This window comes from Ochotona princeps, chromosome 23, assembly GCF_030435755.1.
Source record: "Ochotona princeps isolate mOchPri1 chromosome 23, mOchPri1.hap1, whole genome shotgun sequence".
In the NCBI taxonomy this organism is placed as follows: Eukaryota; Metazoa; Chordata; class Mammalia; order Lagomorpha; family Ochotonidae; genus Ochotona; species Ochotona princeps.
In genome coordinates this window covers 21,540,232-21,564,642 of record NC_080854.1, presented here as the reverse complement: position 1 = coordinate 21,564,642, position 24,411 = coordinate 21,540,232, and the positions used below count along the sequence as shown (strand labels likewise).

Genomic DNA, 24,411 nt, shown 5'->3' with positions numbered 1-24,411 from the left:
ACTAATACATATTTTAAAATGAAAAAGTGAGAATCTCTTCTGAATATTGATAGCAAGTTTATACCATCTCACCTATGAAATTTTTGTTACTGCTACTGTTGGTGTTAGATTTTTTGTTGTCCGAATGGTGAGGTCGTAGATGGCTGGGGGACATTTGTTTGGTTTTTACTTTTTTTTACTTTTATCTTTTCTTGAGTTATAAATTTATAAATTTGATTTTGTTTGTTGCAGCTTTTATTTCACAGAGACAAAGATTTTTTATTTACTTATTCACACTGAAATTTCTGTAACAGCCAGGGCTGGGCCAGGCCAAAGCCAGGACCCTGGAACCCCTGGTCTCCCATGTAGCTGTCAGGGACCCTGATGCATTAATCCTCACCTGCCATCTCCAAGGGTGCACGGTAGCAGGAAGCTGGATCAGCAGTAGAGGAGCAAGAATCAAACGAGGTGCTCAAGACGCAGGTGTCTCTAGTAGCAATTTAAATGCTGTGCCAAATGCCTGCCCCAGAAATTTGAGTAATAATGCCTTTCTGTTTGCATTCTATATTTAAAATCTGGAAAGTCCTGGTTTAGAGTTACTTTGAATGTGAACAGTTAGTGTTAAACTTGATTTTTTGCTTACATTTTGCCTGCCTCAGAGTTTTGGGAGTATAAAGCTGACAACATTGTCAGTAAAATTCTGATGTTCTCAATTAGACATATAGAAGAAACTGACAAATATATGATTATGGGAATTTGGGAGTTTTTTTTTTTCAACCCACCTAGAGTACTATAATTGCCACATGTTTTAGAGGGCAGAATAGTAACTGTGTGTAACTGATCTTCCATATGGATTAAACTCTTCAAAACACAATAGCAATTATGAACTCATTTGTATACTTTCTGATATGGTATGGATTTATCCTAAAGATTCCATATACTCCTTAAGAAAAATGTCATTGAATTTTGCTTTGGTGCACTAAAAATTTCACCTCATCCCTCTTGAGGTAGCATGGTGTAACTGACTACAAAATCTCTCCTAAAATGGTTATAAGACTATTTTGTAGAATCTATTTCTGATCTCCTGCCTCCTTTTTTAAAAAAAATCTCATTTTCTCTCCCTGCTCATTGCTCCCAGCCCTACACTCAGTCCTATCCCTCTTTCTTTGTGTGTCTCCTCTGCCTCTCTCTCTTTCTCTCTCTCTCTCCTTTTTTTTTTCTCTCTTTCTCTTTCTCTCTGTCTCACTAACTGAGGTGAAAGTGCCCTGTAGTATTTTTTCGAAAAAAGTTTTTTGGATGGGTTTCTAAAGTATCCACTAAATATTTGTGCCTCTTTTTTTTAAATTTACAGAAAACAGAAGTGACTATGCTCTTGTATATAGCAGACAATCTAGCCTGTTTTCCATACCAGACACAGGAAGAGCCGTTGTTTATAATGCATCATATAGACATTACACTCTCAGTTTCTGGTAGTAACCTACTGCAGTCATTCAAGGAGGTAAGTTACACACATTACTATTCTTAATACATCTGTAAAAGTACAGGCATGCTATTTTCACTCTTTTGTTTCCCATTCTTTTATGTTCACAGGTATATATAATCCTTCTAAATTTCACTTAATTAGGAGAGGAAGTAGGTCACCATTTCATTTTTATTCAAAAAGAGCTAAAGCGGCCCAACGGCGTGGCCTAGCGGCTAAAGTCCTCGCCTTGAACGCCCCGGGATCCCATATGGGTGCTGGTTCTAATCCCGGCAGCTCCACTTTCCATCCAGCTCCCTGCCTGTGGCCTGGGAAAGCAGTTGAGGATGGCCTAAAGCTTTGGGACCCTGCACCCGCGTGGGAGACCCGGAAGAGGTTCCAGGTTCCCGGCTTCGGATCATTGCGGCTCACTTGGGGAGTGAAACATCGGATGGAAGAGCTTCCTCTCTGTCTCTCCTCCTCTCTGTATATCCGGCTTTCCAATAATAATAAAATTAAAAAAAAAAAAAAGAGCTAAAGCAATTTCATGAGTAGATCATTTAGCTCTACTGGCATACATACATAAATTGTTCTATCATTAAATCATCTCACTCCTTTGTTTTTTCTCACTCTAAGCACTAGTCTTTGCTTCCTGCCCATTCATATATCCATTTAAGCCCCATTTATAGCACATTGCTGTTCCATAAATGTCGTAATGCTGTGGATCACAGAAGTGCATATCAGGATGTATATTGATAGACAGAACAAAGCAAAATTCATAGCATCATTGCTCTCTCCACAACAGCATCAAGATGGAGTTGGTATATCATGTACCCAAACTCTACTAAATTTCTGTGTGTTTTTTTTTTAAGAAAAAAAAAAAAAACTGTTCTGCCATAATTTTAGAAAAAAATAAAATTGATTTAATTTTAATTGTGAAAGCACCCAGTGTAATGTTAGGCACATAGTAAGCACTATAAAAATTATTCATAATTTGGTTGGAGTATTTCTATGTTCCTGATGATACCAGTAAATTTCACCCTGCAAAATTGTTGTGCTCAAATCTCAGGCTATTAATTAGGGGAATTCTTTAGGACACCTAAGGATTGAAACTGCAGCAGTATCCCAAAGCCTCCCAGTGTAAACGAAACAACCAAAGAACTGGCCTCAAGCAAGCTCTCCAATCACAGGTTCCAAAGTAGAATCACTAAAACAGCCTGCATTTAAATCCCAAGTGTTATATTCACATTAAATTTGACAAGTTAATAATTTCCCGGGATTATACTTCTTAACAATTGCATTTTGCATAATTGTTTTTGTTAATGTGGTCCTTCTCCTAACCCATTACAATCAGTTGATTTTATTTCTAATAGCTAACATTTTCATGGAGTACCAAAAAAAAAAAAAAAAAACTACAACAAAAAAACTAGGACTAAAGTATTCTTAAGGAATCTGTATATTGTCTTGCTAAAAGTTCTTGAAATGGAAAATTAGATAGAAACTGGAGATGGTCAAGCCTACTGTATTTTTCTCAATCTCATTATAATCATTTTTATTTCTATAGTAGTTTACCCATGTACCAAGTTAGTAACTTTCCCTAGTTAATATTTCATTATTATCTGTATTAAAAAATATTTCCCTTTTAAGTTACTCCCATGTCTCTCAAGATTTTCTCAAGGGAGTTGCTCTGGGTGAGGAGATGATTTTGTTTTGATTAATTTTTATCCCCAAAAGTTGTATCTCCAGTTACTTATTAAAAAGTTTTACTGGCATTTTGTTTTTATCATTTTTCAAACCAAATCATTTCCTCTTTCTTTTAGTCTATGGTAAAGGACAAAAGGAAAGAGAGAAAATCATCACCCAGTAAAGAAAATGAGTCAAGTGAGAGTGAAGAAGAAATTTCCAGGCCTCGGAAGTCACGAAAGCGTGTAGATTCGGATTCAGATTCAGATTCAGAAGATGATATAAATTCAGTGATGAAATGTTTACCAGAAAATTCAGCTCCTTTAATTGAATTTGCAAATGTCTCCCAGGGTATTTTATTGCTTCTAATGTTAAAGCAACATTTGAAGAATCTCTGTGGATTTTCTGATAGGTAAGCAATGAGGGGAGGGGGAACTTTGCCCTGTTCAAATAATAAATAAATATGACATCAGTTTTGATTCTGTGTTTACTTTAACATTAGAAATGTTCCTTTTAGGAAAGGTTGATTTCCTTTTTATTGTTATATAATATTCTCTATAATGTAAAGTAATTGAACCATTCTATTCTTAAAGGGAAACATACTGCATTACCTCGTGACAGATAATGCACTACAAAATGAAGAACTACTTTTGTTGATTTCCTTGAAAAGGACTAATGTTAAAGTAAATGACAAATTTGACTTTTAAAGAACAATGAAGTAAAAACCGTTAAAAACAAAACAAAACAAAAAAAAACAGGCTGGGCGCTGACAGAATCCAAATAGTACAATAATGTGCTTTAAATAAAGTAAGATATAGAAAAAAAAATAGTCATGATTGTAAATACTTCACAGCTTTACCAACATCTAGTCACTATAACTATTTCTTTTCTGCCTATAACCTGTGATATTTTGGTCATTTGTGGCATTCGTTAGTTTAGCCATCACAAAGCTGAAGATTAATAGCAAGTCAGATAATGAAGTGATTCCTGTACACCAAGGCAGCTGGGAAGAATGTTGTATAAAGAAGTCATTGAATGTGATTTAAATAGACATTTCTCAAGTTCCCAGCATCTGTTGCAGTATAACAGGAGGGGTATAAAGTGGCCAGTACTTCTACTCTTTTAGGAAACAACAGAGATTTCAGATCTACATTAGAGGGGCTGACACAATGGCTCAAGTGGCTAATCTTTCACTTCCAAGCACCAGGATCCCATATGGGCACCTGTTTGTGTCCAGCTATTTCACTTTTCATCCATCTCCCTGCTTATGGCCTGGGAAAGCAGCAGAGGATGGCCCAAACTCTTGGGGAAGAGGCTCCTTCGGCTCAGCTCTGGCCGTTGCAACCATTGGGGAGTGAAGATCCAGTGGACGGAAGATATTTCTGTCTTTCCTTCTCTATGTAAATCTTTTTCAATTAAAAAAATGCTTTAAATGTAATTTAAAACCTCTTAAGATTTTGAGACGATGCTGAGGAGTTGGAAATGGTATAAGCAAAATTACTAATCTGAAGCAGAATTTATGAAGTCATTCTTGCTGCTTGCAAAGAATGAGTAGTTAGGGGACAATGGAGTAGATGGCAGTGAGCCAGTCTGGTAAGTGTTGCAGTTGTATCACGGTCACACGCACGAGGAGTGTCATTGAGACAGTGCTGCTTATCTGTTACTGGATTTCTCTAGATTTCTTTTCTGTGTTTCCATCACTTGGCCTGTATTTAAGAAAATAGTATCTTTTATTTTCATTTTTATTTCTTTATTTCCATTTAGTAATTGTTAACGGTCAAATTCATCTCTTGAAATATGTGTAACATCAGTGTAATTACAGGCGGAGCATCCCTAGTCCAAAATCTGAAATGCTCCAAAATCCAAAACTTTTTGAGTACCAGAATAACAACACAAGTAGAAAATTCTGCACGTAACTTCATGATGGGTTGCAGGTACTAATCAGGAATTTGACCTTGTGGGTAAAACACCTGAATATCACGTGAGAGTACCTACATACTCGAACCTAGCTCAATGCCTAATTCTAGCTTTCTGTTACACATTATCCTGGGAGGCAACAAGCTGTGGCTCACTTAGTTGGATCTTTGCTGCCCATAAAAAGATGTGGCCTGAGTTTGGGAAAAATTGTTTACACTAGGGTCCCATCCCCACTATATATCAATGTTTATGTGCAGATATTCCAAAACAGAAAAAAAGTCTAAAATCCAAAACACTCTGGTCTCAAGCATTTTGGATTAAGATACTCAATCTGGTAACAGAAGATTTTAGCTACAATTATTTTAAAGTAAGTACTGAAAAGTTCACAAAGATTTCTATTTTGTTTTCCCAAAATAGTAAAATTCAGAAATACTCTCCATCTGAATCTGCGAAAGTATATGATAAAGCGATAAACCGAAAAACAGGAGTTCATTTTCATCCCAAACAAACATTGGACTTCTTACGAAGTGATATGGCTAATTCCAAAATTACTGAAGATGTGAAGAGGAGCATAGTGAAACAGTATCTAGATGTGAGTACTAAAACCTTCTCATTGTGGAGTTTTTGAAAAACCCATTTTTGGAAGGGACATGCCTTTTTCCTGTAAACTTTATGACCTATCAAGATAATGTATTTCTCTAGTTTGAATGAGTCGCTAAATGTAAGCTTGTCCTTACCATTATACCAGCTGTATCATAATTTTTACCAGCAGGGGACAGCATCCCACTAATTGTTTTAACAAAAATTAAAAGTTATAGTAACAGTTGTCCTCTTGTGCTGTTTGGACATTCTGTTCCTCTTCTTTTTAGAGAGGTACTACTGTTTCATTTATTCTTACACAAATAATACAAGCATATGCTTACACACACTCAAGAAGTATGTGAGGGCAGGCATTTGACGTACTAGTTACTATGTCTGCTTCCCATATTGGAGTGTCTGGATTCAATACCTGACCCTGGTTGCTGGAGGCAATACTGACCACTCAAGTAATTAGACTCCTGCCACTCGCATGAGAGACCTGAATTGTTTCCAGTTCCCAGCTTTTGCTTAGTATAAAGTATCTTAGTGATGAGCAAGCTCTGAAAGTGGATACTGGTACTGGTTACACAATATTGGGAATAAACAATGTCAATAAATTATACACTCAAAATTCTATGTTACATGCTTATTTTGCTGCATAAAGAATTAATGTTTTTGTAAAGTCTTTGGAGGACGTAATAAATACAACTAAAAATTTACAACTTAATCTACTTAAAGCAAGTATCTGAACATGAAAATAAAGGTCTTGTTTTGTTTTTGTTATTTTTTAACCACAAAAGACATCTACACTGTGATTTTAATGTTCATGGACTTGACAAACCATGTGCTTTAAATTTGATTGTCTGTTCTCACTTAAATTTTTCACCATCCTTGCTGCTACTTAAATCATCTTATCTTGATAGAGAATTAAAAGATGACAATCTGAAATTATTATTACCTGGTTGAGTAATGACTTGGCCCAAGAGTTAATAAACCATGACTTGGGCAAAATCCAGCATATTGCTTTTTTTTTTTTTTTTTTTTTTTTTTTTTTTTTTTTTTTTTTTTAGCAACAACCATGCCCATTGTATTGTCTACTTTCTATGTATTGTCTATAGGTGCCACACTACTGTGGCAGAGTTATGTGTGACTAGAACCGAATGAACTGCAAAGCCAAAATAACTATGATCATAACCTTTTACAGAAACTCTTTACCAGCCCCAATTCAGACAATAATGAAGGTCTGTTTTACCCATTCCAAACTACTACCTTAGGAACCACTTAACAAATTTGGCAGTTTTGCTTGACTCTTTTTTACTTAGAGCTCTGAATTGATGTTTGTTTCTTGTAGTTCAAACTTCTCATGGAACATCTAGACCCTGATGAAGAAGAGGAAGAAGGGGAGGTGTCAGCTAGTACAAATGCTCGGAACAAAGCAATTACCTCGCTGCTTGGAGGAGGCAGCCCTAAAAATAATACAGCAGCAGAGACAGAAGATGATGAAAGTGATGGGGAGGATAGAGGAGGAGGCACTTCAGGGGTGAGGCGGAGGAGGAGTCAACGTATTTCGCAGCGTATTACGTAAAATGATTTTTATGTGCTTATATATGTCAGTCTATTAAATGTACACCAAGTAATGTAATACTTCTAAGAGCAAAAATTTTGTAGATAGAGATTCTCTACCTAACCATTTATACATCCTTTTGTAGAAAGTTTAACATAAAAGACAATAAAAAAAGAAATAAGATTTATCCAGCATAAAGGATTATTAATTTTTCTTTGAATTGTATTAATGTGTGTTATGCTTTTTATTGTTGCTAAGTTTTATGTAGCTTTATGGTTCATATGTATATATAATTTTATATATCATTAAGAGTAAAGACACGGGTACAAAATTAAGAGTTATATGGTTTTACAAGTATATGTTAACCCCTTGGCGCTGGCGGTCACGGTGCGTCTCATTGCCGGCAATGGAAGTGTGCCGGGAAATCCCAGCTCCCGGCGTCAAGGGATTAAAAGCAATAAAAACAATAATTTCACTAAAATTATTTTGTGTAACACTTGGTCTTTTTTCCCCCTCCCAATGTTTTAGTCATTGAGAAGGTCAAAACGAAATTCAGACTCTACGGAGTTGGCAGCACAGATGAATGAAAGTGTTGACGTCATGGATGTCATCGCTATTTGCTGTCCAAAGTACAAAGATCGACCACAAATTGCAAGAGTAGTACAGAAAACCAGCAATGGCTTCAGTGTTCAGTGGATGGCAGGCTCCTACAGTGGCTCCTGGACTGAGGCTAAGCGCCGTGATGGCCGCAAACTGGTGCCTTGGGTAGACACTATAAAAGAGTCAGACATTATTTACAAAAAAATTGCTCTAACGAGTGCTAATAAGCTGACTAATAAAGTTGTTCAGACTTTACGATCCCTGTATGCCGCCAAGGATGGGACTTCCAGCTAATGAATTTGTACATGCAGCCAAATTTACAGGAATTTTTTTAATGGCAGAAAAACTTGAAATATCAACATTCTGGCAAAAAAAAATCGATTTTTTTGAAGAGTGGAACCTGGGATGCAGGAACCAAGAAGGAAATGTTGGGCAGACATTTTTGTGGGAGCTCCCTTCGCTGTTGTGCAGCAGAAACAGATTCTCAGTTCATTTTTACTCCCACTGTATTATAGTTTAACAAAAATTGTTTATATCTTGGAAAAAAAACCTTTCTGTTTAAAAAAATAAACAAGTGAATGTTGGAAATTAGTCTGTTAATGTTCTTAATAAAGTGTTCTTGGAGTTTAACCTAGCAGCGGATGGCTTTCTTTAGCTTAGCCCAGTTTCCAGGGAAGCATTGTTTTTTTCCAGGCTGTAAAATGGCAAAAATCTCCTGGATATATAATTTATTCTGTTGAAAAAAAAAAAGCATGCAGTATCTATGACCTATCTGCAGAAGGAGTTTTTGTAAATGTAGATTTTGATGTATTAGGTCACCCTGAAAACAATACAAGAAAAGGGATCCCCAGGCAATCTGGTGGAGCGAATACTGCAATAAATTTTTTTACTTCTCTTTGTTACTTGTCTGTTTCCATTTGAATTTCTTACTGTAAAGATCTGTTTAAATCCATTTATATTATTTTGCAGTCTTCAATGTAAAATTTATTATATCACTGGTATTCAAAGCAAAACATAAAATATTGTTTATACAGTTTGTATAGGCTGACTTCTGAATAACTGGTGTCTTATTTTCATTCCCATAAGAGGTTGAAGTAATTAATGCCAGGGTTTTATTGTATCCTGCAATATTTAGCATTAACTATATATAATTTAGCACTGTGCCAAACACATTTGCAAGAGTACATTTTGATATAAAAGAAACTATAGTTTATTCCTTGTATGCTTCAGTTTCTTTCTAGTGATGTCATGATGGTATTATTTATTTTTTAAACCTTGGGGAAAGGTAAAAAACTGCTATTTTGGATATCAGTGTTTCTCTTGATTAAAATGATGTCGTGTTATTTTAGCAGTAGAGTTCTGATGCGTACGATACTTCACATTTTCGTGTTTCACAAATTAATTTTAATTCTAAAAGGGTAATTTTACTAATTGACCTACTCATTTCCTATTCTAAAAGTTTTTATCACAAATCTTTTGAGAATAGTTGTCATTTTTACACTGCTTATGACAAATACCTTAAACTGAAGTTGGGAAAGACTTTTTAAACTAATTAATTTGCGTAGGTTGACACCAGAAAAATAGTGAATGACTTCTGTTTCAGTTTGTTTTACAAGTGTGTACTTGTTTTTTAATCACTTTGGAAAAGATGACTTCTAAAATGCTGAATTTTATGAGATTGACAAAAAGTGAAGGTATTTAATTTGTGAGGAATAGTGACATAGCCATAAATTATGTTTTTGTAAACACCTATTGAAATCTCTGTGAAAATAACTTTCCAGCAGCTTTTTCCTAGGTAGAACCCTTTTAGAATACTTTCTTTTAAAAAATGTTTTCTATTTATTTTCTTCCACTTAATTACATGTTTTTTCCCCCTCTTGTACCCTGAACTCTTTGGAACAAAGCTAACTATGCCCCACCTTGGAGTTTGTTATCAAATTTTGAGGTAGCATTTGAAAACCTAATATATAAAAAAGAGTGAAATACCATTTAGAGAAAATGTTAGAACATATATGTATATAAATCTAGCCTAGACAATACTAACGAATAAAAATATAAGTAAAACTGTAAGTTTTGAAAGCTATGTGCCTATCATTTAATTCTCACAAAAACTGCTAGTTAAATATTTTTCCCACTTTTTGTTGATAAGGAATACAGGATCAAAAATTCAGGAATTTGATAATAAATGTTCTAATAATTTAAGTTTAAATGTGAAGAAACTGTATCACACTAGTCTAGTCAAACATTAAGAAAATCAAACATTAAGAAAGTGTTTCCTTACTGAAAGTAAACCAGTTCATGGAAGATCCTAGTAGTATATACAGTTGGGAATCCTGTTTTGAAAGTGGGTGCCGAATAACAGTAACACTTTTCTTGCCTTAATTAGATAATCAGTGAATTGTTAGGTTGCCATGCATTAGAATTTAATGAATTGTTAGTTTTGTGACTTCTCATATATTCTAAACTTCAATATTTTACCTATTAACGCTGATATATTCCACTTTTTATAAGATGCATAGGCCTTTAACTCTTGAATATACAAACCAAAGTTTTCAAAGAGTTGATAATTTCTCAGATTCTTTTTAGCTTTTAACAAAAAAAAGTTAAGGTCTTGGTAATCAAATACACAAAATCAATCATTCAAATATATTCAAGATTAACAAAGTTAATTTGTAATGTGTTGATTTGTTTCCGTAGATTGAGATGTAGTAAATTGTGTCATGTTTTATTTTATATTGAAAACTTGTATTGTATATAAAAATTTTCAGAAACCTATTTAAATATATAAATTTGAAAATTTAGCATCTTATTCAAATTGCTTATTATTTTAACAAAAAAAAGCTACTGTTAAAAAGATAATGTGTACCAAAACACACATTGCAAAAAGTTCAGTCTAAAATTTAACTGAATTTTGTAAGGTCTAGTGGAAGAAATACTGAGCCTTTAGAGAAGAGTCAGGTATAGCTTACTTTGTTGATATGCTGATATTTGAATTGTTGGCAGGTAAATGAAGCACACAGGCAATATGTCTCCTGAAGACAGGTAAGTCAAACTGAATTTTGTCCCCTATGGATTTGTCCAGTATGATGTTCAACAAGAAAATTTGTAATATTTTCATGCAGAAAGTGAACTTAACCAGGAATATATGTATTCTTCCTCTCCCTCACACCACTGCTGGTTACACCAAAAACACATGTTGGCCACTATCCTAATGTCCAGATGGCTTGTATTTTCTGAACCGTTGATAAGATTCTTAAGTTGATCTTGGGTTGTTTTGTAAGTGCAAAACGCATCAAACCCATGAAATAATGTAATATGATGTGACTTTTGCTCTTCAAAATTCTACTTGTTTGAACTTCTTGCTGTTTTGCCTTTCTCATTTCAAAGTTTAATCCCCATCTTTGTCAAAAGAAGCATATTATTTATTATACATTGATTTTACTGGTTTTATTTATTTGAAGTTTTTTCTGACCATAGCCCTTGCTATTAACCGTATTAGACAGTTGGTGTGAAAGAAAAGCCGCTGACCAAATTCCTGTTGTGTAAGGAGTCGGGAAATCTGTTTCACCTGATGGTGTGGGTCAGTACCATCAACTCACCATTTTCTTTCAACGGCCCTGATTGTATGTTTTCAGAGTGATGTTTTGCGCACATAATTATTTTGTCTCATCAGTTTATTTAAATTACTCCAGAATGTTATTAGGAAAACCCCCATGTATGTGTTAAAATCATTCTGAATTTGTGATCAAGTTTGAATTGTGCCCCAGGTATTACAGTCTGTTTTTCTGAAACAAGCATATTCTGTGTATGTTACCTTTGAGTATTAATCAGTTTTTTTAGTGTGTCACTCTACAGCTTTATAGAACTTACCAGGGCAGGCATTTGGTGTGTGCAACAGGGGAGATGCAACTTGAAATTCCTGCATTTCATACCAGAGTGCCAGAATTCAGGATCTGAGTGTGTCCCTAGTTCTAGCTTCCTGTTGGTGAACTCTGGGGGAGAGGGGGCAAATGGGACAGCTAGATTAAATTCTCGACTCCTGACTTCACTCCAGCGTAGTCCCAGGCCTATAGCAAGCACTTGCGGAAGTGAACTAGTGGATGAGAAATATGTGCGTGTGTTTTAGGTATCTTTCTGCTTTTCAAACATGTAAATACAAAACTTGCCCTTTATTTCTCCATTACTGATCTTTTTCGAAGAAATTGAATTGTTTTTTCCTTAGTTTCTTAAGAAAATAATTGATTCTAAATACAGGCATAACAGTTGTTTTCTAGTTTCCCAGTCTGTGGGTTCATTTTCCAGATACCCATCATAGATCCAGAGCTGTGACAGGCTGAGGCCAAGAGCCACAGGCTCTGTGCAGGTTCCAGTCTCTGTGGGTTGCCAGAAACCCAGTTAGCTGAGCAATCACAACCAGCCCTAGTCAGGAGCCGCAGTAGCAGGAAGCTGGAGTCAGGAGACAGACCCATGCGTCAAGCCAAAGGACTCCCATGGAGAATACAAGAATTTCAATGGTGTCTTAACCACCAGGTAGAATACCTGTCCCCATTTTCTGCCTTTTTATTCTTAAATCCTTTTTCTAAACTTACAGTAGATGTATGATAATAGATCTGTTTTTCCAGATTCATAATTCTGAACAAAAGTTTCATTAAAAATGGTAATAAAGAGGTAGATCTAGTTTTCAGAAAGATGGTAACCAGTGTACAATCCTTTGAGTTGACATGCCATGTGGGCAATTGGAGGTAAAGAATTAAAGTAAAGAAGTTGAAGTTGAATGCCAGAGGATGGCCTATAATCAAAATTCCTTTTTTGGTCACTAATTTTGTGTTACATACTTGTTGAAATAAATGAATTTGAGCAGGCTGTAATTTTTATTATAAAACTTACAGATACTAATGTTTCTGTTTGACAGAATTTTGTCCCTATCTTTTTAAAAAATATTTCATTTTTATTTGAAAAGCAGAGTTAGAAAGAGAGACAGAGATCTTCCATTCCCTGGTTCATTCTCCAAATGGTGGCAATGGCCAGAGCTGAGCCAATCCAAAGCCAGGAGGCAGGAACTTCTGCTGTGTCTCCCACAGGGGTGCAGGGACCCAAGGATCTGAGGCATCCTCTGCTGCTGTCCCAGGCCATTAGCAGAGAACTAGTACCTGGAGCAGCCAGAAAATAAACCGGCACCCAAATCATATGGCACATGCTTAGCTCCCCTACTTTTTTTTTTTTAACTTAAGACCTTTTCAGTTGTTGATTAGTCTGAAACATGTAGAAACTTGGAAATTAGAAGTTACTTTGTCTTGATCACATTGTTTTTAGCCTTTTTTTCCTCTAAAAAGTAGTAGTATAAATGTTCAATATATAAAATGTATTTATGGGTTAGCTTCATTAGATTTGGATCCTGGAACAAAGAACAGAAAGGAATCATTTTAATCTAAATTTATTGTAAGCCCTAAACCAATAATGGATATCCATATTTATAGTTTTAAAAATATTTATGGATTCATAAATATGATAGATTTGAAAAATTATTTAATTATTTGAGGTGTTCTTAAGCACTTTTGAATTGATGAATCCCCTTGAGAATCTAATGAGAGCTGTTAAATACCTCCTTAGAAAATGGAGCAAATTCATATGTAGAATGATGCATACAATTTCATAGTATTTTGCTCATCCCCACCTCAATTCTGTTATTCTGTTTTGGGAATCTATGAGCTACATATTTAGGTTTCATGTTATAACCAAAATGCATCCTGTGAAGGAGGTAAAATTAATTGAGAAGTGAATTCATACTCAAAAGTTGCATGCCTGTGTGTGTGTGTTTGTGTGTGTGTGTGTGTGTGTGTGCGCGCGAGCGTGTGCTTTAAAGATTTATTTGTTTAGTTTTTTATTGGAAAGTTAAATTTACAGGGAGAAGGAAAGACAGACCTTCCATCCACTGGTTCATTCCCCCCAAGGGGTTGCAATGGCCAGAGCTGAGCTGATCCAGAGCCAGGAGCTTCTTCGGGTCTCTCACATGGGTACAGGGTCCCAATGCTTTGGGTCGTTCTCTTCTCTCCCAGGCCACAATCGTGAGCTGGAAGAGAAGTAGAGCTGCACCCCAGGATATGAACTGGATCCCAGTGCATGCAAGGCAAGAACTTTAGCTGCTAGGCCATCACTCCAGGCCTAGCTACATATGTCTTAACAGCAGAGTTTAGCAACCCTACCATTTGCTCTTACAGAGATCAGTTTTTTCTTGGAAGGTCTTCATTCAGTCTTCTGATACAAGATTTGAGTATAGGCTGCTTAGTGACAGTGTTGTTGTTTTAATACCTTTTCAAAAGATCCATTTTTATATTCTTAAATTCTGTGATGCCTGCAGTTCTGTTAGATAAATGAAGAAGAGTAAATGTGATATTTTTATTGTGTTAGTTCTATTTTTTAACTATTTTCTGTATCATCTGGTTTGATATAGAAGACCAAAACTTGGATTTGTAAAGTGTCTTTGAAATCAGAACACATAGTCTACATCAGTGTTTTTCAGAAACAACTGTAAAATGCAGCTTGATAAATAAAACAATTTAACACATTATTTTCTTAAAGAAATGCATAATTATATTGCATATATTTGGGTCATTATAATGTTCCAGGAAACAAAGGATGGAAATCTAGAAGTTGAAACAGTATGGTAAGTAGAAAAACTGGGAGCCATACAGTATAATGTCAGAAAAGAACTGTAACAAATTAATAGAGAAATGAATTTTGATATTATAATAATGTCATTGATTTTAATGCATAGCTGAAAGAGGATTTTTTTTTAAAACTGATTGATTGATTGATTGATTGATTGATTTGAAAAGTCACATAAGGAGAAGGAGAGAGTTTTCATTCTCTGGTTCACTCCCAAAATGGTTTCAATGACTGGAGCTTGGCAGGTCCAAACTAAGGAGCTTCTTCCAGATATCCCACATGTATGCAAGGGCCCAAGCAGTTGGGCCATCCTCTGCTGATTTCCCCCAAGGCTGGATTGGAAGTGGAGCAACCAGGACTCAAACTAGCACCCATGTGGGTTGCTGGTACTGCAGGCAGCATCTTTACATGCTACTCCATAACATCAGCCCTGATTGTAGGGCTTTTATTTAAAAACAGGAATTAATGAAAGCTCACCATGCTATATAGAGAATAGATTTGGAAGTCTCTAAGAGATAATGATGCCATAGACTTCGAAGAGTCTGAACTAGGATGATGATGGCAGTAGAGATGAAGTTTGATTTTTTTATATAATAAGGAAATAAAAATGGAAATTAATATTTGGAATAAATGAAAACAAGTTTAAGAATAGTTAATTGGGATTTTAGTTAAGTGACTAGACAATTTTAAATATGTTGAAAGTAAATGGAGGGCCAGTACAATGGCTCAAATGGTTAATCCTACACTTTCAAGTGCCAGCATCCCATATTGGGCACCAGTTCATTTCCCAACTGTTCCTCTTCCCATCCAGTTCCCTGCTTAAGGCCTGGGAAAGCAGTGGAGGATGGGCCAAGTGCTCAGGACCCTGCACCCACATTAGAGACCCAGATGAAGCTCCTGGCTTCAGATTGGCTTCAGCTCTGGCCATTGTAGCCATTTGGGGAATAAACCAGCAGATGGAAGATCTTTCTGTCTCCTCTGTAAATCTGCCTTTCCAATGAAAATAAGTAAATCTTAGAAAAGAAAGTCAGTGAGTATGGGAACTTCAAATGTTCAGAAAGTGTTAAAATGTCAACACTTGGGGCAAGCAGATTGTCTTCATCATATGCTGCAGATTAAGAGCAGCACACAAAAAGGTGGAGATTGCCAATAGAAAATACGGTAGAAGAAAATGAGTTTGGAGGAGATACAGAGAAATTAGTACAAGACTGAAGGAAGAATGCAGAAATCAAAGAACCAGTTTCAACAAAGAGTAACATAAGATGAAGTACTAGATTTGAGAACTTTTTAAGATTTATTTGAAAGAATAACAAACATCTTAATCTGCTGATTGATTCCTTAGATTGCAGTAAACATCAGGACTGGGCCAGGCCCAAGTCAGGAGCTTTTTACAGGTCATTGACAACTAGATTGGAACAACTGGGATATGAACTGGCACCTAATAAAGGATGCCTACATCACAGATAGCAACTTTACCCACTGTGCTTCAATGCCAGACCCCAAATTTTTTAATCTGACATTCTGGATGTAACCCTAATTGAGTAATTTCAGAGAGGACAGCAGGAGATGAATGAGAATTAAGAAATAAAAATCTTGAAGGAGAGTGGCAAGGCAAAAGAGGAGTTAAAGATAGTGAAATTTCTAAGTGAATCCAAATGAAAGCATTGAAAGGATCTTAAGAGCCACATTCAGAACTGGAGGAAGACCTTCAACAGGACACAATATTCTTAAGGTTGGAGCATACAAAGAACTCAGACCTTGTAGTGTGGAAATTTGTGGTGATGCCAGACTGCATTTTTGTGCTGTTTTTGTCCAGTAACGCTCAGGTGCCTGACATAGAAAGTGATTTATCATGAGCCAGGATTGGGGGATTGATAGAGATTGAAGAGATTCTTTGAAAAAGTTGGATTGAGGTTTCAGAAATCTCCATAAAATAAATGAGTTAGTGTAATGGGAGTAATAAATGAAGTAATTGGATAATACAGAAAAATGGATATATATGATTTTATTTATATCCAGTGTAGATACAGGTTTCCCATTCCCCAGATGCCCACAATGGCTGGAATCAGGCAATGTGAAACCAGGAACCAAGAATTCAAGATGTGTCACACTTGGGTGGCACTTGAGAGAGGACCCTTGAGCTATCACCCACTCCTTTCCTTGGTGCATATTAGTGGAAGTTAAAATAGGAATGACCCAAGCCTTGAATCCAGACACTCCAAAATGGTATGATACTGTCCCAAGTGGCCTTAACCATGGCACCAAACTCATGGCCCCTGAGTGATAAGGTATCTGAGAGAGCTGTTCTAGGCAAAAGACACAGTGTGTTGATTTGGGAGCAAATTAAAGGGAAGAGATAAAGTTTAGCATTGAAGAAATACAAGTAGTAGCAAGGTGTATTCTGCACTCTAACTGAAGCAAAACATTGACTTGTTGCTTCTGAACTGTTACGCTAGTGGTTTCACTAGGAAATCTGAATAATGACATATAACAATGATTTCCTAAAGATTTTAAAAAGACTTATTTTTATTGGAAAGTCAGATTTATAGAAAGAAGGAACTCTTCCATCCACTGGTTCACTCCCCGAGTGGCCACATTGGCCAGAGCTAAGCCAATCCAACACTAGGAGCCAGGAACTTACTCTAGGTCTCCCACACAGGCACAGGGTCCCAAGGTTTGGGGCCATCCTCGACTACTTTCCCAGGCTGTAAGCATAAAGCGGGAAGGGAAGTGAAGCAGCCATGATATGACCTGGTGCCCATATGGGATCCCAGTGCATGCAAGGCGAGAGCTTTAGCCACTGGGCCACTGCAGTGGACCCAACTTTTAAAATTTTTATAGGTTCCCTATTTGATAGATACTTGCTGAATGCACCTAAATTTCATATAATGCTTGATACCTAATCGGGGACATGGATACTATATGTAGGCTGAACTAGTATAAAATAGGAAATTATACGTTATTATATTATATAATTATATAAATATATACCATTTCAACTAGTATTTTACCCCTGCAGGGCATGATAATTTAGTTTCAAAGAATAAGGGGCGGGCCCAGCAGCCTAGCCTAGCGGCTAAAGTCCTCACCTTGAACACCCCGGGATCCCATATGGGCGCCGGTTCTAATCCCGGCAGCTCCACTTCCCATCCAGCTCCCTGCTTGTGGCCTGGGAAAGCAGTCGAGGACAGCCCAAAGCTTTGGGACCCTGCACCCGCGTGGGAGACCTGGAAGAGGTTCCTGGTTCCCAGCTTCGGATCGGCGCAGCACCGTTGCAGCTCACTTGGGGAGTGAAACATCAGATGGAAGATCTTCCTCTCTGTCTCTCCTCCTCTCTGTATATCCGGCTTTCCAATAATAATAAAATCTTAAAAAAAAGAAGGGGGAAAAAAGAAGTCAAAGCATTTGCAAAGGCGGTAAAGAGAAGTGAATATAGCTTTCAGAAGCTTCACAGTTCCTATAGATGGACATAAAATTGAGAGAATGAGGAGGCTGAGGAAATAAACAAGGGCCAATTCCCACTTCTTCAAGCCTTGTTAAGAATGATCATACAAGCAATGGGAAGCAAGTAAGGAAGTAAAGTTCGTGGGGATGGAACAACAATTTGCATGTATGGAATTCAATTTGCAATTATATCTTTTTAGAAGATTTTTTTTTATGGAAAGTCAGATTTACATAGAGAAGGAGAGACAGAAATCTTCCATCTGCTGGTTCACTCCCCAAGTGGCTGCAATGGCTAGAGCTGAGCTGATCTGAAGCCAGGAACTTTTTCCGGGTCTCCCACATGAGTACAAGGCTTTGGGCCATGCCCTGCTCCCCTTCCAGGCCACAAACAAAGCTGGATAGGAAGTGGAGCAGCTGGGACACAAACTGACACACACATGAGATCCCAGTACATGCAAGGTGAGGATTTAATCACTAGGCTATCATGCTAGTTCCAAGTACGCAATTTTAAATGTCAAGTACAACTTAATTTGTAACAAAGAGGTCATAGTAACCCACATGAGAGATGATCACTTGGGATAGACTGATGGTAGGATAAGGAGAGTAGTTGTATCTGTTTCAGTCATAGCTTTGGTTGGTTATTTAAGTTGAGGTGAGGTAATAGGAATTCTCTTAGGAAAATTTGGTGAATAAGGTAAGTCTCAGGGTAATGTATCCACATAAAAGACAACATGTCTTACACCTTGGTTAATCTGAAGAACTGTACATGAGGAACAACTATAATTTGAAGTGATGAAAGGAATTAAAAGATATGAAATTATCAAGAAAGGAGAAAAACAGTAATTCTCTTATTGTTAAGAATGTTAGGCTAGGTTATGACTTGGCTCTCCTACCTGTCCTCTCCATATGGTTATCCGTATATTATTCAGCCTTAATGTGTTGTACAAGTCTAAATATTGCTTGAGCTACTGCTTAGCATGCTATGAATTACACGTTTTCTTTCTTGTCTACTTTTTTGTTACTGTTACTGAAATTGACTTTTTAAAAAAGGGAGGGGACTTAGTTTTATTTTTACTTGGCAGAATTACAGAAAGGGAGAATGAGATAGATCCTCCAGACTATGGTTCCTTCCAAGATGGTCTCAACAATCAGAGCTGGGCTGGTCTGAGGTCAGGAGCCAGAAACTTCCTGCAGGCTTCCCACTTGTGTGCAGAAGTCCAAGGACCTGGGCGATCCTCCTCTGTTGCTTTCCTATGACATCGGCAAGGCACTGGACTGCAGGTGGAACAGTTGAGACAACAGAGTTACAGAGAGAATGGAAGACAAAGAGATTGTGCTTTAGCTGATTCACTCCCTGAATAGTCAAAATGGCCTTGGCTGAGTTCATCCAAAGCCAGGAGCCTAGAACTTCTGTGTCTCTCACATGGGTGGATGGCCCAAGGATTTGAGCTATCCTCCTTTGCTTTCTCAGGCCATAAGCAGGGAGCCAGATGGGAAGTGGGGAAGCTGGGACATCAACCATTGCCCCATGGGATGCTGGCTCCCCAGGTGAAAGCTTAACCAACCATGCCATGGCACAAGCTCCTGTTTTGCTTTTTTAATAGCCAAATCAACAATGGAAATTTTTACTTCCTTTGAAATGCTTTCATCTAAAAGAATGATTGGTTGGTTTGAAAGGCAGACTGCAGAGGGAGAATGAACCTCCAATAGTTTGTCTCCCCATGGCCACAAGAGCTGGGGCTGGGGCTGGCTGTATCCAGGAGCCAGGAACTCTGTCCTGTATTCCCAGTGGGTGGTAGGGGACCAAGCATTTGAGTAATCTGCTGCCTTTTCAAGTACATTTTCAGGGAGCTGGCTCTGAAGCAGAGCAGCCAGGACTTGAACTCGCACTTCAATATGCAACCAGCAGTGTCACAGTGGCTCAACAGGCTAATTGTCTATCTGCCAGCTCTGGCATCCCATATGAGTGCTGGCTCATGTCTCAGCTTCCCACTCTGCTCCCACATATGGCTTGAAAAAGCAGCATCTGGAGAAAAATGAGCTAAGACCTTGGGATCCTGCACCCGCTTGGGGGACCTGAAAGAAACTCTCAGCTTCAAATCAGCTCAGTTCCAGCCATTGCAGCCATCCAGGGAATGAACCAGCAAATTGAAAATCTTTCTGTCTCTCCCTTCTTTAACTCTGCCTTTCCAATAAAAATAAGTAAATATTTTAAAAAGATTTTATTGGAAAGGCAGAAATATAGAGAGGAGGAGAGACAGAGAGGAAGATATGTCCTATAGTTCACTCTCCAAGTGGCTGGAATGGCAGGTGCTGTGTCAAACCAAAGCCAGGAACTTCTTCCAGGTCTCCCACGCAGGTGCAGGGCCCCAAGGCTTTGGGCTGTCCTCGACTGCTTTCCCAGGCCACAAGCAGGGAGCTAGATGGGAAGTGGGGCTGCCAGGACTAGAACCAGCACCCATATGGGATCCCGGGGTGTTCAAGGCAAGGACTTTAGCCGCTAGGCCATCACGCCAAGGCCAAAAATTAGTAAATCATTTAAAAAAAAACAACAACGCTGCAGCTTAAACCTGAAGGCAAGAATGTTGACATTTTGCACAAATTTTTCAAGACTTTGCCTGCCTGTAACTGTGCCTTGACCTACCTCCCCTTCAGCAATGTTTTTGGAACTGTTGTTTTGCACCAATTCAGACTGATTTTTCTAGGGCTATAACAAAGCTGTACTGGATTTTTCATTCTCTTTTCCATGTGGACACACAACCTCTCTGGAGCCCCTATTCCCAACCTTTAAATTACAAATACGCACTCCAGGGACCAGCACTGGAGTGTTTGTAAGCTTAGCTTATTACACCCAACCTAATATCACCTGGATTTCCCCCATGTGGTGGCAAATGCTAGGATTTCATCTTTCTGTATCCCATTATGAACAAGCACTTGCTTCTTGATCTGTAGTGGTTGACCCGTAGATTGAGTCCATAGTGTGGTGTCATGAATAGATACTACAATAAACAAGGAAGCACAGACATCTTGTTTACCAAAAATTTGGAGGACCAACATGGGCTAATCCTTTTCCTGTGTCGCCAGCATACAATATGGGTACCAGTTTTGGTGCTGGCTGCTCTACTTCCAGCACCTAATGGCCTGAGAAAGTGGCAAAGTCCGTAGACTCCTGCAGCTACATGGAAGACCTGAAAGAAGCTTCTGACTTCCAGCTTCTTACTGCCTCAGCCCTGGCCATCGCCGCCATTTGGGAAGTGTGCAAACCGGTGACAGATTCTCTCCCGCCCTTTTCCTTCCTCTTCATCCCTTCCTTCCTCCCTTGTTCCTCTCCCTCTCTCTGTATTTCAAATAAAAGAAGTATTTTTAAAGTTTTTTTTTTATCTGCTTAAAAAGTAGAAACCTAAATGGAGCTCTTCTACCTGCTATTTCATGTCCTGAATGACCACAATAGTCAGGGATGGGCCAGGTCAGAACCAGGAGTAGGGAACAAATCCTCAGCTGTTCCATGCAGGCTGTAGGAATTCAGATCCTGGAGCCACCACTGCCACCTTCCAGGGTGCATAGTCATAGGAAGCCAGAATTGGAAACAAAGCCAGGGGACTCAAATCCAAACAATTAGTGGGCCTGCTTGTTGTACACCAGGGAAAGCCGCAGTGGCCCCGTATTTGCATCAGTTCCTGTCCTTGCTGCTCCACTTCTGATCCAGCTCCCTTATGGCCTGGAAAAGCAGTAGAGGATGGCTCAATTGTTGAGCCCTGCCGCCCTCATGAGAGACCTGTGAGAAGATCCTGGCTTCAGCCCAATCCAGCCCTGGCAGTTGTGACTATCTAGAGAGTGAACTAGCAGATGAAGATCTCTCCCCCTCTCTCTGTAGATCTAACTTTCACATAAATAATTCCAAAAACAATGTATTCTATGTACTTGAGTATGTCCTGCAGGAACTTCCTAGAAATGGGTGCACAGGGATAAATTCTCTGAATCTTTGGGTCATGAAGTTGCCCTTAAGTACCCTTCATAATCCATTAGCTGGATCTAGAATTCAAAATTGAGTTTTCCTTTTTAAAAATTTCACTCTTTTAACCTGTGTTGTTGCTGTGAAGTGAGATGATACCACTCTGATTATTGTCTCCTGTATGTTACCTATGTCTTCCCTCTGCAAAGGTTTTAAAGATAATTTTGCTTTTGTCATTGCAAAATTTTATAATGATATCCCTCCCTGCAGATCTCTTTTGGAAATTTGCTGGACAGGGCCTGCTGTAGGATGCTTGGATTTGGATCCTTGGTTCTATTTTGGATCCTTGGTTCTATTTTTTAAACCCCGCTCCTTGGTTCTATTTGGATCCTTGGTTCTATTTTTTAAACCCCGCTCCTTGGTTCTATTTGGATCCTTGGTTCTATTTTTTAAACCCCGCCCCCCGCTGTTTTTTCTTCGCAATCCTCTATGAAATTTCTGTTACTAAAATATTCCTCCTGGACTTTCCCAGTTAAATTTTGGTTTTTTTGTTTGTTACCTTCTTTCTTTGCTGGATCTTTTTTGGAAGTTTCTCAAACATCTATTAACTGTTAAACTTATCTTCACTTTATTTTAAATTTTGAAATGCTTTTTCTTGTTCTATAATTGTTATTCTCGTACGGTAACTTCATCAAATTTTTAAAAAATCCTCAAGTTTATTTGAAAGACAAGTCATAGCTAACACATCAACTGTCCAATTTTTTTTTTAAGATTTATTCTTCTTGCGAAGTTAGATACAGAGAGAAGAGACTTAGAATAAGATCTTCTGTCCGTTGATTCACACCCCAAGCAACCGCAATGGCCAGAGCTGCACCAATACGAAGCCAGGATCCAGGAGCTTCTCCTGGGTCTCCTACATGGGTACAGGAACCCCAGGCTTTAGGCTGTCCTCGATTGCTTTCCAGGTCACAAGCTGGGAGCTGTATGGGAAGTGGGGCTGCCGGGATTAGAACTGGTGCCCATATGGGATCCCAGTGTGTTCAAGGTGAGGATTTTAGCCACTAGTCTACCACACCATGCCCTTTTTTTGTTTGTTTTTAAGAATAATTATTTATTTACTTACTTGAAAGAGAGAGAGAAATCTTCCACTCACTCATACATTCCCCAGATGGCTGCAATGGCTTGACTGAGCCAGACCAAATCCAGAAGCCAGGAGCTTCTGTCTTGTACATTGAAGCAGAGGCCCAAGGATTTGAGCCATCTACCACTACTTTTCCTGACCATTATCTGACAGTTGGATCAGATGTGGAACAGACAGGATTTGAAATGGTGCCCGTATTGGATGCCTGCATTGCAAGTGGCAACCTTACCTGGGTCATTGCACTGGTCCCAGGTTTTCAGATTTAAATAGAATGAGGATCCTTCTTTGATATTCCTTGGAGTTGTGATTCCAATCAATAAATTGGAGTCAAACAGATATAAAATTACCAGGTTTATTGTCAGTAAAGAACGGACTGTAGCCTACATCAACTATAGTCCAGCTGGCGGCTATCTTTCCCAGATCTGAACTTTGCAGTCCATCTGCTACGTGGAGTACCTGCCAGGCAGATATTCGCCTGTAGAGGCAGCTTACCAAGAGAAACTGTTGTCACTTAATTGTCTCAATCCCCAAGATGAGGGTCAGAGAGAATAAGCTCACTTTTCCTTGGCTTTCAATGTATACTTATGTAAGAAAAGAGAACGGTATCAGACTCTTGCCATTCTGCCAGGAACAGCCTTATAGAAATATGAGAATTGAGAATCATTTATTGTCTGAGAATGCCAATTTAATTTTTAAAAGTTATTCTAGGGCCAGTGCTGTGACACAGTAGACTAAGCCTCCACCTGTGTGGGCAGCATCGCATATGGAGCACCAGTTTGTGTTCTGGCTGCTCCAGTTCCAATCCAGCTCACTGCTTAAGTCCTGTAAAAACAGAGTACCGCTCCAGTGCCTGAGCACCAGAACATACATAAAAGACAAAGGAGGCTCCAGGTTCCTGGATTCAGATTGTCTCAGCTGGCCATTGCGGCCATTTGGAGAATGAACGGGCAGATGGAAGACCTCTCTCTCTTTCTCCTTCTATAAAACTGCATTTCAGATTAAAATCTTAAAAACAAATCTCTGAAAATTGATTCTGTTTACCATGATTTGGTTTGTTTATTATTTTGCCTGTTTAATTTGGCTTTTGTTTTCCATGGTGAGTTTTTTCTCCATGAATATAGTAGTGCCTAACTGTCCAGTTAGGTTTTAGATGAAGGTATTAAAAAGTTTATAGAAGGGGTCTGACACAATAGCATAGCGGTTAAAGTCCTCGCCTTGCACACACTGGGATCCCATATGGGTGCCAGTTCAAATCCCAGCAGCCCCGCTTCCCTTCCAGCTCCCTGCTTGTGGCCTAGGAATGCAGTCAAGGATGGCCCAAAGCCTTGTGACCCTGCACCCGCGTGGGAGACCCGGAAGAAACTCCTGGCTCCTGGCTTCAGATTGGCTCAGCTCCAGTCATTGCCACCGCTTGGGGAGTGAACCAT

The 24,411-nt window shown here is 38.3% G+C and overlaps 1 protein-coding gene across 4 annotated transcripts in view; it reads left to right on the top strand.

Annotated features, from left to right (window-relative positions):
* The window catches only part of NIPBL (NIPBL cohesin loading factor), a 155,038-nt gene extending 146,044 nt beyond the window's left edge, over positions 1–8,994 (top strand). For 3 of the 4 annotated variants that reach the window (XM_058680016.1, XM_058680018.1, XM_004583653.3), the window contains 5 exons: positions 1,331–1,477; positions 3,259–3,533; positions 5,456–5,630; positions 6,969–7,157; positions 7,710–8,994. In XM_058680016.1, coding sequence (XP_058535999.1) covers positions 1,331–1,477; positions 3,259–3,533; positions 5,456–5,630; positions 6,969–7,157; positions 7,710–8,075 — 1,152 coding nt within the window. In that variant the 3' untranslated portion in view covers positions 8,076–8,994. Of the gene's footprint in view, positions 1–1,330; positions 1,478–3,258; positions 3,534–5,455; positions 5,631–6,968; positions 7,199–7,709 lie in introns of all 4 variants that reach the window. The other variant, XM_058680017.1, reaches the window with a different exon arrangement.
* Positions 8,995–24,411: the final 15,417 nt, after the last annotated feature.